General features: G+C 49.5%; 1 protein-coding gene and 1 long non-coding RNA gene across 3 annotated transcripts in view; one reads left to right on the top strand and one right to left on the bottom strand.

Annotated features, from left to right (window-relative positions):
* Positions 1-4,112, bottom strand: part of LOC140258408 (uncharacterized) — a 56,035-nt gene extending 51,923 nt beyond the window's left edge. For both annotated transcript variants that reach the window (XR_011905251.1, XR_011905250.1), the window contains exon 1: positions 3,979-4,112. This is a non-coding gene — a long non-coding RNA (uncharacterized lncRNA). The remainder of the gene's footprint in view (positions 1-3,978) is intronic.
* A 7,725-nt stretch (positions 4,113-11,837) lies between these two features.
* NEUROG1 (neurogenin 1) lies at positions 11,838-12,681 on the top strand. The gene is made up of 2 exons (XM_072348566.1): positions 11,838-11,910; positions 12,091-12,681. Coding segments are annotated over exons 1-2 (540 nt in total). The 5' UTR covers positions 11,838-11,908; the 3' UTR covers positions 12,629-12,681.
* Positions 12,682-13,199: the final 518 nt, after the last annotated feature.

The following is a 13,199-nucleotide window of genomic DNA, read 5'->3' as shown; positions in this document are numbered from 1 at the left end:
TGTTCTACCAGCTTTTATTTTAATAAAAGCACAAGGCTGAAGCCAGCAGCTGCAGCGAGCTGACACAATGTGTGGGGACCTCTTCAGCAAATGCACTACATGGGATTAGTAATATTATACAGATCCTTTCACCACTTGCCTTTCACTTGCTCGTATATGGTCCAGGTTAGCAGTGGACAAAAAGTTTATTAAGCAGCAGTTGGATGCCATGTGTGGGACTGCACAGTCCCACTGCTGCCATGTCCCTGAGCTCCTAAATCAATTAAACATCAGGCTTGGCCCTCACTGATCCTCACTGGCAGAAACAGGAACAACTGAGAATAAAGCCAGCACCCTGCCCAGGGTCACTGTGCCTTGACATGGTGAGCAGTCTCTGTGTAATCCAGCGTGATTCAGCAGGCTCTGCTATGAGCCCCCAAAGCACACTCCCCATCAGGTCTAAAGAAACACCAGTCACACTTCCTGCTCCCACCCCCTCTAAAGTCATCTTCCAGAAATGAATATCTGAACCCAGATGTGCACAGCATCCAAGGACCTCACTGACTGCAATGTGCTCAGCATCTCAGGCTGAGTTCAGGTTCTGGTCCAGGGGGCTGGGCAGCCTATTTCACAAGCCTCAGTCACACTGACTTCATTTCAGTACGGCTTCCAGTTTCAGCACTCTGTAGCATTTCCATTGAAGCACTCATACTGGGATTTCTGCTTGTTGTGTTTGCTACCTTCAGAGGCCAGAGGTGTGTGAATCCAAATGGAACTGTACGAATTTCTGAGGTTCTCTTTGCAGATTTCACTGCCCTGTCAAACACCGTTATTCACCAGTACCCTGCCAACCCCAGGTTACTAAGAGCTGAGCAGCCCCTGGGAGGCACTCAGTTTGCCCAGAAAAGGTGCACCAGATATCCCTATAACCACAGCATGGTTTAGTAGACGTGGCAGTGACATATTGGCAGCTGGACTCCAATTTTAATTGTCTCCTCCAACCTTAATGATTTCATGATTCTAATTCTCCCCCATGGTTGCCCCCCTTGCCCACTGCCCTAGTTAGCGATGCCCAACCAGTGCCTAAGCACCCTGCCCAGATGGCAGTGCCACAGCAGCTTTTAATTCACAAGAAGCACTAATATGTTTAACATTCAGCACAAAACTAGACGTTTATTTTTGTATTCTTTTCCAAGCACCGTCACCTCTGTTAACCTGCAGGACACGAGACAAAGCAGGGCAGGACCCAGGGGGGGAACAGGAGCCCAAGTTTAGCACTTTCTGGCCTGGGCCAACAGTCCCAGGTGCCGTGCTGGAGGAAAGCAGGGCTGAAAGGACACCTAGTGGCAACTGAAATCCTCTCAGACAGACCGGGGATACCTCCAAAGCCCCAGGGCTGCATGCAGGATAAATCAGCTCATTGCAATGCTGCTGATGGGAATGCTCTGCAATAACGTGCATTTCCTTACCCAACCACGGGAAGCCCCTAAAGCACAGAAAACACAGCTGTTCTGCCGTGTGGTATCTTTGGGGATCACTTCTCCAAAGACACTTATGCACAGTTGTTAGGCAGCAAATGCAGGATGTGCATGCTCAAGACACAGTGGCCAAGGGGACACATGGCTACCACCGAGCCTACAGAGCCACAGCCATCCCACCTGCACAGGGCACTGAGGGACTGCACAGCACACCCCAAACCTTCAGCACACAGGGTCTCTGCCCCACACGGCCACATGCCAGTCTTGCCCTCCTGCTGCTGAATCCCAGCCAGACCCAGCCCAGTTGATGTTCTCCAAGCATTTTGCTGGTTCATATCCTTGGACCTGTGTGCTGGACTTCCCAACAGGGACACAAAACCACATATGCACACTATCACCCTGAATGCCTCAAGAAGATGACTTGCTCTCTCTTGCTGGGTATAAGCAGATAATCATCCATACTCCAAAAGAAAGCCTGGAGGGAACGCTTTACAAACATGCAACATGCACTACCATTTATCTTATGAAGCATAAGCAACATGTTGCATTTCTGATCCTTTTGCCAACCTCTGCAAAGCACTCATCTCCCCTTTGATTTTTCTCTCATCTTTTGCCTGTTTACATTATCAGCTCTTTGGGCAAAGGGCACCCAGCCCACCAGGAGCTGCTCCAAGTACACAGGTGGGATCTGGGAGGGACAGATGACATGATGTGACACAGGGTGACAGGCAGCCAATGCCTGAGCAACCATCACATCTGGGCTTTTGTTTTACTTCCCACTGAACAAAAAAGGTTGGCAAAGTCCTTTTGGAGGAGCTTCAGATCCTCTTCTCCCCTCCCAAGGTGGGGGGGGAAGGAAAACTTCTGGTGTTTGCTTGAGGCTGATAATTACAGGAATTAACTACGATTTATTCCCATCATAAATCTTGGGAGCAAGAAAAGAGTTTCGAGGCTTGCAAGATTTGCTGGATGGCAGAAGCAAAACAGCTCTAATTGCCTTTCTTCGTTGTGTGTATTTAAGGATTCCCAAGCAACAGATCCCTGCATCCTTCCACGGTTAGAGACCTGCAAGGCAAAGCGGGGCTCTGTGCAGAGCCACCAATTGCAGCTCTGTTGGGTTACCAGGCACTGTGTGCTGCAGCTGAACACTCGGAGACTCCCAGAAAAAGAAGCTTAAAAAGGAAAAGAAATGCTACCACAGGCTTAAAAAAGAGAGACTACGGCAATTTTGAGCTCACTTCTAATCCCAGAAGCCTCATGTCTTTGCCCCCCAGGAATTTTGCCTCATTATTGACCATTCATTTCCATTACCTTCATTATTACACCATCTACATTTTACCGTGGTGTTTACTCAACCTTCCTCTCTAAGTCCTGAAGACTTAACACTTCTGCAAATACATTAGCAAAACTAACCCCACCTGGAGCTCTTTAACCCAGCAACTCCAACTCAGGCATCACTTCCCCCCCAGCAGGAACCAGTTTGCCAAACGTTCCCCCTCCTTCTTTCCTACAAAGCAGCAGGAATATTCCGCCAGGGAAATGAAGCTCTTCACTAAAGTAATCAGCACTAAGTGGTGACACCTGGCCTCAAGCAATGCCACCAACCCACAGGAGACTGAGCACCCCTTCTGCTCAGGCTCTGCAAAGCTAATGGAGAGCAGGAGATTATTAAGATCACCTGTGAATCTGAAGGCACCTGCAACAGGAATTTAAAAAGAAAGGCTCGTTGGATTTATCATGCCCGTGAAACTTCTAGTCTCTTAAATAAGGGAAAAGAGAATAGGATGCACAAATAGGAAAACACAAAACGAGCATCAGTAACGATCAGAACAACAGTAGCTGCCCTCGAGGGTTTTGCATGGACCATTAGGCTGCTGTGATGTCCCAGTCCCAACCCAAAAGCTCATCCCAATCCTAATGGCACATGGGCACAACCACAGCTGCCAAAAAGGGTCACTGCTTAAAGTCTTGTTTACTTCTATCATACGAATTGACAACTAGGGCTGTAGAACAAGCTCAGGAACACAGAGTTGAAACAAATTGAAAGATGTTGCTTTCCCCACAGAAAAGCATTCACCCTGTTTTACTAGGAGTACAACCTGTGTCACAACGACCCAAAGAGCTGACCAAATGCCAGCTGCTCTGCTGTAAGGGCAATTCCAACATTACAGTCCACAAGAGAGGAGAGCTGGGTGTACAGCTCCAGGGGCTGGACAGGACCTTGAGCCCTGTAACAACTTGCTGCAGTGACTCATCACTCATAAATAAGATGTGGAGCTGATAATGCTTTTCTCTCATCTGCCTTCCACCTTATCCTTCTTTTTTTACCTCCTTCATGCAGATAATCCTTTGTAGAATTCACTACATGCAACAATTCACTACAAGCCACAACAAGAACTTGGCTGAACCACACAGTAGATATCAAAGGGGAGTTTTAAAACGGCCATAAAGTACCAGCAGTCGTAAAACATTCAACTTCTCACGTTTCGAAATAAAAACTTATAGGATTTGCCACGCTTACCTGAAGCAGACTGAAGGGCTTTCGCCAGCTCCGCCGCGTGCAGAGCAGAACCGTGAGAGGAGCAGCAGCTGGGTAGAGACTGACACCGTGTGGCTACTTCTGGCCCTTACAAACAGGGAAGGTTGAGCTCTGCCCCCTTTCCTAAAGGAGGTTGTGGGAGGAGTGCATAAATTAGGAGCTCAATCCCCAGCACCTGGAGTGTAAAACTCAGCTGGGCTGGGTTGAGCTGGGCTGGGTTGAGCTGGGCTGGGTTGAGCTGGGCTGGGTTGAGCTGGGCTGGGTTGAGCTGGGCTGGGTTGAGCTGGGCTGGGTTGAGCTGGGCTGGGGTTTACTTGCTTTACATTGCCTTGGGTTGAGCTGAGTTGGTCGGTAGCAGATTAACAAAGATAAATAACAATAAATGCTTTTTCTTCATCATCATCATCTTCTTCTTCTTTTTTTTTTTTTTTAATCATACATCACTTATTTACTTATTTTTAATTAAAAACCACCTCTTTGGAACAGGGTCCATTTGCATACATATTTAAAGCTCTAATACAAGTAATAAATAAATAAACAAATAAAGCAACCTTATGAATTATATTTCCCTGCTATCTTGCAGCCTGGCTCCCTTCCTCGGTTTGCACAGCAGGGTTAGATGGTCAGAGCCTTTCCTAGCTCTGACAGCTGCTTTGGAGCAGTTTTGGCTGCACTGACTCCAGAGAAATTATCTCTAATTCCCAGCAGAATAAGTGGAAATAAGATCAAGCCCAGCAGTGCATTAAATCTGCTCTGAAAGAAGAATCAATCCTATGGGCTTACATCCAAGAGGGTTAAAACCAGGGGAAGGCTGCAGTCTCAAGGAGTACATTCACTTCACAATTAGCAATTGCACTTATTTTGCAATTTTCTGTGAAAGTAGAATTTATTGGAATTTAATACACGCTTTCATTGTAAAAGAACACAGCATCCCTGCAGCAGAGGCTCAGCGGAAACACATCAGCCAAGGCCGTCTCCCCTCATTAGCCAAGGGCTGTGCAAGTGCATGCAGCCCCTGGAAGAAAAGCTCACCTGGGACGTTTACTTTTCCTTAACCATGTTCCTACACCATCTTTCTAACTCCCTCACTGTTGTAGTTAAACATGGTGGGAGGTTTTTTGTTTTGTTCTGGGATTATATGTATGTATATATATATATATATATTTATATTTAATTATTATTTCATTTTAATATATACCCAGAGATATCATCACTGAAAGAAACACGATTCCTCTGTCAGTGATGGAGAGCAGCACTGAGCCCCCCCAAGCTCCCTGCAGCTCCTCACCCTGACAGTGAGAGGATTCAAGAGCTGAAGATGGCTAAAACTATGTTTTTATCCCTGAAAAATGGGGGCATAAAAAGATACGCTGCACATCTAGTGCTAAGGTAATGGACTGCAAAGCAATCCAGTTAAATGGGTAGCCACAGGCCATTTAAGTCAGTGCAAAGCACTCCTTCAAATTCCAGAAAGCAGAGCAACTCTACAGGTTATTTAGCATTTGCTTTTGGCTAAGATGAGTAAGTTTTATTATTTTATATAGGCAATAAGGCACTCTTTGAGTGTAGTGTACACATGTTCACTCACGTGTCTGTGTGTGGATGCACACATGGGGCTGCTCCCCAGCCTGGCCCGGGCAGGAAGCAGGCAGTGCTCTGGTGAGTGCAGCCCCTGTACAGACAATGCCAGGGAAGGGATTATACCAGGGATTAACATCTTCAACTCCCTCACCAGACCTTCCGACCAGAAGATCCTCTGGCCAGCAATCATCCCACAGTCTCTGGAACTGTTCGGTCCCAGATTCAAACCTGAGTTCCAGGTGAAGTGAATGAGAGCTGCCTCAGCCCCTCACCCCAAATCCTCAGCTCTGGGGCTTTTGTCCTTTTCTTTCAGCCATTCTCTCTGTTTCTCCCGCCGTGACCAGGAGGAGACCCCATGAGTGCTTTTCTTGTCGCCTGCCTCCTCCTAATTCCGGGTAATTTATCCCGTATTAAAATTCCCTTAAGGAAGAAAGACCCAGAACCCAACACCTGCTATGCAAATGGCAGCAAATCCCCAGCCCCACTGCGGGCGGTGCAGACCTGTGGCTGCCGGTGGTCCTGGGGCTCCTCGGCCAGCCCTGTGAACCCAGCCCAGCACTGAGGAGCCCAGAACACTCCAGGAGCTCAGGTGTGCATGCATCGAACAGTTATATTGCTTCAGGTGTTCACGGATATCTTTGATGTAATGAGGGGAGAGGGAGAGGGAGAGGGAGAGGGAGAGGGAGAGGGAGAGGGAGAGGGAGAGGGAGAGGGAGAGGGAGAGGAGAGGAGAGGAGAGGAGAGGAGAGGAGAGGAGAGGAGAGGAGAGGAGAGGAGAGGAGAGGAGAGGAGAGGAGAGGAGAGGAGAGGAGAGGAGAGAGAAAATGGGAAGGAAAAATAGAAGGTACTGGGAAGAAAGAGGGAAAGATAAGTAAAGAAAAAAGGGAGGGAGGGAGGGAGGGAGGGAGGGAGGGAGAGAGAGAGGGAGAAGAGAAAGGGAAAAGGATATAAAGAAAAGCTGCTCCTAAACAGAATGATTATAAAAGCCATAAAAGTTATAGAAGGAAACTCAAGTATCCCAGCAAGCACTTAAGGTTACTGCTTTGCACATTTGCACTGCAGCCAATGAATTTCACCCCTCTTTTTTTCAGATAAGTGTTCTAGCTCCAATTGACAAAATACAAACCAACAAAAGGGGGAACTGTGGGTGGGAGAAGGTGGATAGAGAAAAAAAAGAGAGAGAGAGAGAGAGAGAGAGAAGAAAGACTTTTTGCACAAGAAGGTGGAGAAAAGGGTTCATTTCTTGGAGGTGACATCCTAATTGCATTTCTCCCAGAGGACTGAGGAAGGGCCGGAGGAGCGCACCCAGCAGCGCAGCCCAGCGGTGGGGCTGCCCCAGTGCATGGCCCGGGTTGGGCTGTGAGACCCTTGGGACCACTCTGGGTGCAGCCCAGCTCTTGGGGTGCCCGTGTGGACAGCAAGGATGGCATCACCATGCTGCTGTGCCCCCGGGCCCTGCACCCAGCCCTCCAGCCCCAAGCTTTATTCCCATCTCCCTTTAACATTGAGCATCTATTTCCCAGCGCCGAGTGCTTGATGGACATTCAGGCTATTATTTGGGGAGATGGATTGTTTGGCTGAAGGTGCATTGTTTGGGCTCCTCATAAAAGAAACAAGTTAAACGCTGCAGCTACCACACACAAAAATGATTCCTTCTGGCCGTAAAACCAGTGGGACAAGGAAGTGGCTGTAGGAGTCAAACATAATTGATGCTCAGAACGATGTTATAAATAATCTGCGCTCGGTCCTCTCCCATGTGCTTCAAAACCACAGAAAGTGGTGCTTTTTTTTCTTTTCTTTTTTCTTTTTTTTTTTTTTCTTTATCTCCCCTTGAATTCAGGAGCATAATACCCCGTGAGCACCAATAATTGATGTATGTTATAATTCTTCATTACCCTATCGGTAGTCTGGGAAAATTAGAAGAAAAGAAAATGCCAGAAAGTTATGGTAAAACTTAAGATGCGACAGAAGTAGCTTTCTTTGCTCATGCTGTGAGTGTTTGAATAAGAAGAATGTCCCTGCACTGTAACAAGCTAAAAGAATGAGGAAGACAAAGGATTTCACGAAAAAGGTTTAGATAGAAGACAAGGCAAGTGAAACTGAAAGGAAGGGAAAAAAACCATTTACAATGGAACAATGCGTGTACTAATCGCTTTGATATATTATACAAACCCAAAGACCCAAAACATTGTGTAATTATTTATAAATGACTTCTCCACTCCTGTGTATAATACCGAAGAAAGAATAAAACTGCAGGCTACTCTCTAAACTATTTCTAAATAGACCTAGCTCAAAAGGAAGCAGAAGTGTTTGAAAAAAAAATAATTAATGGTTGATTTTATGGTTGTCTCATTAAAACATTTTAATTACAACAAACAAAATACATTTGTGCTCGCAGGGAACAATCGTTTACCTACTCCCCCCACCTTCAAAAAAAGGAAAAAGAAAAAAGAAAGAAAAGAAAAAGATAGAAAGAAAAAGTTGTATCACATGTTTGAAACCTGAAAATAAAACCTCCCCATTATTTTCACAGAGCCTCCAGAAGGGGCTGAGCCCCTTGCATGGGGTTCTGGAGTACGACCCCAGCACCCAGCAATGCCCTCAGCACACGTCCTGAGGCTCTCCACTGCTATGGGAGGGTATGGGATGGGTCAGGTCCTTCCTAAAGAGCCCCAGAGCTACAGGATCTCACCTGGGAAGAGCTGGAGGATTTACCAGCACCTCTCTGCAGGCTGTGAGCTACAACAATTGGGTGGGTATCTCTCCAGCATTAGGTGGGTATCTCTCCAATGTTGGGTGGGTATCTCTCCTACACTCAGTGGGTATCTCTTCAGTATTGGGCTTGCGGTGCATCAACCTGGATATTCCAGGTGTGAGGCAGAGCGACCTTCCCTTCAGTCCTTCAAGTTGAGATTTGTGCTCCCAAGTTGATGCTTCAGCCATGTTGTGCCCCCAGATTCGCACTGAGCACTTTCTGTAGGCGGCTCTGCCTTCTCGCTCCAGCCACGCTCACAGATGAGCACAAAAGCAGTGTTTTCCTGGTTGATGCTCCTCTCAACATCAGTTTAAGCCCTTATGTGCTGACGTAACAACACTTAGTTTGGTGAGTTATTGCACCTGTGTGCCTCTTAAACCTAAACCTAAATAAATAAATCAAACAATTTTTTTAAAGCACCTCCAATGTGTCAAAGACATCTTCCAACCATGGGAGCAGCTTTACTGTGAGCCAGGCAATTCCCTGCTTGGGAAGGAGCAACACTAACACTGCCATAACCATCACAGTCCATGCTGGAATGCAAGGCTGACTTCTGGCACAGAGATCTGTTCAGCTTCTCTAGGCACATAGGCTGCCCAGTCATGTCCCTGCTGGAAGCAACGCACCTGAAGAGCAGAGCTGAGTACTGCTGCACTCAGGAGCCTTTCCTTCACCTTCCCAAATTCCCCATCTTTCTGGTGTCCAGCCACAAAAAAGACCCAACACACCCCCTGGGTGGCATCAGGGCCTCATGCTTGAGGTCGTCCATCACCAGATGAACACACCATATGGGGATGGGCCCACAACACTTCAGATCCAGCTCTGTTTCTGTGAGTTCTGCACTCAAAAATACCTCTTCAAACTTTCCTCTTTAAGAGCAAAGTGTCCCAAATCAAAAGGACGATGTATTTGTGGTTATCCTCTTTGGAGCTCTAACAATGAACCTAAAAGCATCTACAAGCCTGGCTGAGACTAGTTGCGCTCATGTCGAGGCAGAGGAGATCGTGTCAAAGAATAACACTCGAAATACGGCCATGAGCAAGATGCTGGGAACACACACAGTGCTCTGTGAAATCCAAGGTCCTGTTTCATTTGGGGATATTTTTCCTCCCTCCAACCTCAGAAAACTTGGGTAAAGTTTGGCAGCCACCATCCCCAGGAGCAGGCACATAAGGTGTAGGGGCCATTATCTGCATTGGCTGAATAATTTATCTGCAAAATTAGTAGACTGGCTGCGATAGAACGGGTTGAATTATTCATCGGGAATAAATTATCCAAGATATTTAGCACTTCTTTCTGTTTGCGAAGGCTTCCTGAAACAATTCTGGTTCTGTGAATGCATTCGTTATTCATAAGTAGGCAGTGAATAGATTATGCAAACAAATTTCAGCCTATGGGTTGTTTGTGAAACATTCAGTGAGGCTGGGGCTATTCATGGCTGTGACTGATCACGGAGACACATGGTGCTCTCTCCCCTCCTTGATTGGAGCACAAACTTTTAAAACAAGAGAATAACAAATGACAAACTGCAAATGATGGATAAGGACTAATGAATAATGCGCTTTCACTGCGAAACCCAAAGACAAGTGATGGGTTGTGCCAAAGTCTGTGAAACTCTGGGGAATCATAAACATTTTAATGAATAAACTATTGACTGCTCCAAGACACCTAAACAAAAGACAATAAAAGTGTTGCAGACAGCACCGGAGTTTATATCGCTATGTGCAAAGTGCACATTAACAAAAGTTGAACATTTTTGACCATATGCTTCCATAACCTTTAGATTTGAGCCCCTTTGACTTAACCCTGCTCTGCAGTGAAGCTCTTTGCCTGCCTACCCCACTAAGCCATCACTTCGGGACACGAGCGGCTCAATGAAGTGGATCTACTTAGTGCAGGGAGTCATTTAGGTGCGCACTGGCCCTAAAACCATCGGCCTAATTGCAGGTCTGGTGATGGAAAGGGCTTCCAAAGAACAGCCAGGCCTGGTTATATTGCTGTTATATTGCACATTTCAGGTCTGTATACCCATAAAAAGTTACAAAGCACCAAGCTCAGCCACTAGAAAACTATTTCTGTTTTGAGGCTCGTTAATATTCATCACCCAGGGCCTTGCAGATTGCTCACTTCTGCGAGGAATCCTTTTAGCACAAAGCAGATTGTTGGTGGCGGTGAAGTCAAAATGCTGAGATAAAGACTTACACTGTCAGTTCTCTCTGTTCGCCAAAGGGGAAAATCACAGGAGAGGGAAGGAAGCTGCATTTAACATACAGGGAAATTACGTCAGTAAACATGAGCTTGGGCACAGAAGCCTAAAAATGACTGCTGATAGGCGGTGAAACTGAAAACCATCCAAGGAGCCGAGTACCTGAGTGCTGACAATGGGGCAGCACTGATCCATGGGATGCACTGTGCCAGATGTCAGACCTGGGGAACGCATCGGCTGCTTCCCCAGCGATGTCCGAGGTGGGGATCCGTGGGCACTTCATGCGGATTAGCAGCAATTATGTGCTGTTTTCAATGGGAGCAGCACGGCTCTTTTTGGTTGTTCGTTTGCATCTGTAGACAAAGAGTTGTCAGAGTTGTCTCTGTACACCGACAAACGTTGAACTTTATCAAGGCTTAGGCTGGAAGGGACCTTAGCGTTTAATGCCATTCATCGGGCACCAAGATGAATAGCATTGGGAATTTTTAGCCCTCTGAGTACCTGTAAAAACCTTTTCAAAGTGAAACACTCAAAAGCCCAAGTGCCCGTAGGTATTTGGAGACGTAAGAGGGAAAAGAATAACTTTGATTCTTCAGAATATTTCCTGATGTTAAACGTGAGTTTCCAATTTCGGGCTACATTCACTTTGAATGGAAGGAAAACCCCGAGAAGTTCTCAGACGGGGTCTGCATGGAAAAAGTAATCATCGGAGCGCACGGGGCTCATCCTGCGGCAGCTCAGACTCACCCCTTCTATCCCAACCCCTTCTCGCCACGATTCCAACCTCCGCAGGCGAAGGGCCAGAGCCCGAGGAGGAGGGAGAGGGGGGAGAGGTGGGATCGGACCGCTGACCCCGCCACCCCCCCGCCTGCCCCCGTCCGCTTTGTCCGGCCGCCCTCGGGGGACAAAAGCCCGAGATGTGTGTGTGTGTGCGGGGGGGGGTTGGGGGGGGGGTTGGTGCGCGGCAGATGCGCGGCTGCCCGCGGTAATTGCGGGCACGCTCCGGAGGGCGCGGCGCACGGGGCCGACCTGCCGCCTCGGCGCGGCCCCGCGGGGCGGCCACGGGGCCATTGTCCGCCCGCCGCTATAAGTACGGGCTGCCGCGCCGTCGTGTGCCAAAGCCGCCGCTCACACGAGCGGATCGCTGCCCGCAGCACTTCAAAGACAACAGCGGTCGCGTGTCCCCCCCCCCCCCCCCTCCCGCCCCGCCTTTCGCCGGCGAGCGCTTTTTTTTTTTCTCCCATTTTTTTTTTCCTTTTCCTCGCGGACCCGCAGCCGCTTTGCCTTCCCCTACAGCGAGGAGCTCCGCTTTCTCCTCTATTTATTTCTAAACCGTTATTGCTTAACCGCAGCCCCAGGAGTGCCTTTCCATGTGAGTACGGGGGACACAAGCACCTGCGCGGCGGTGCGGCCGTGCCAAGCACTCCCACCCTCCCTCCGTACCTCTTTGGGTTTACTTTCGGATATTTTTCCCCTCTCTTTCCCCCTCCCCTCAGCACCTTCCCCCCGCTACCCCTGCCGCCCACTGACGGCTCCGGCTTCTCTCCCGCAGGATGCCCGCGGAGGCGGCGAGCAGCGGCGGCGTTTCGGAGCCGCCCGGAGCCCCGCGGGAGCGGCGGAGGAGACGCGGCCGTGCGCGGGCGCGGACCGAGGCTTTGCTGCACACCCTTAAACGGAGTCGCCGGGTGAAAGCCAACGACCGGGAGCGGAACCGCATGCACCACCTCAACGCCGCGCTGGATGAACTCCGCAGCGTCCTGCCGACCTTCCCCGACGACACCAAACTCACCAAAATCGAAACCCTGCGCTTCGCTTACAACTACATCTGGGCCCTCTCCGAGACCCTCCGTTTGGCCGAGCAGTGCCTCCCTCCTCCCCCCGCCTTTCGCGGGCCCCCCGCGCCCCCCAGTCCCGGCAGCGACGCCGGTTCGTGGCTGTCCAGCGGTTCCCCGGCCGCCCCCTCGCTCTGCGCCTCCGCCTCCGGCCCCAGCAGCCCGGCCACCTCCGAGGACTGCGGCTACGTCCCCTCGGACGCCCTGCGGGCCTTCCGCGGGCTGCCCCCCGCCGCCCCTGGCGCTCCCTGCCGCTAGCCGTGCCCGTGCGTGTCTCCGTCCCCCCTCTCCGTATCCCGTTGCACTTTTCAGCCCCTCCCGCCCCCCAACCCCTCTCTCCGGGGTGCTCTTTCCCTTCGCCCCCCCGCCTCGTTTTCCATACGACTTGGAAAACCCGGCAAAGAAAAGCGACAGATTTGCTGCCGCAGACGAGGTGAAAAGTCAATTTTACAATTTGTAGCTCTCCGGCGAAGAAAAACGAGCATGAAAATTTGGTTTGAACGCCCTGACAATGCGATGAAAAGGCTTAGGGGGCCGATGCGGCCCGGGGCGCAGCACGGGGCTCAGCGCGCTGCCGCCCCCCTCTCTTAGTTCCCCCCCACCCCCCGCGCCCGGGGCGGCTCAGCCCCTCCCGGGGGTCCCAGCACCGCGCCCGATGGGACCCTCACCCGACGGCCTCATGCATTATAGATGCTGACCCCCGGCGAGGCGGTCCTGCTTCAGAGCGGGAGCACACACCGGGTATTGAGCCACTGGGCCGGTTTAATTTATTCAAGATGTTCATTCATATGAAAATTGTATTTTTGTACATAAAGAGCTTTATTCTATT

This window comes from Excalfactoria chinensis, chromosome 13 (genome assembly GCF_039878825.1).
Source record: "Excalfactoria chinensis isolate bCotChi1 chromosome 13, bCotChi1.hap2, whole genome shotgun sequence".
Taxonomy (NCBI): domain Eukaryota; kingdom Metazoa; phylum Chordata; class Aves; order Galliformes; family Phasianidae; genus Excalfactoria; species Excalfactoria chinensis.
The sequence above is the reverse complement of the archived record's forward strand: the minus strand, read 5'-3'. Positions and strand labels throughout refer to the sequence as shown.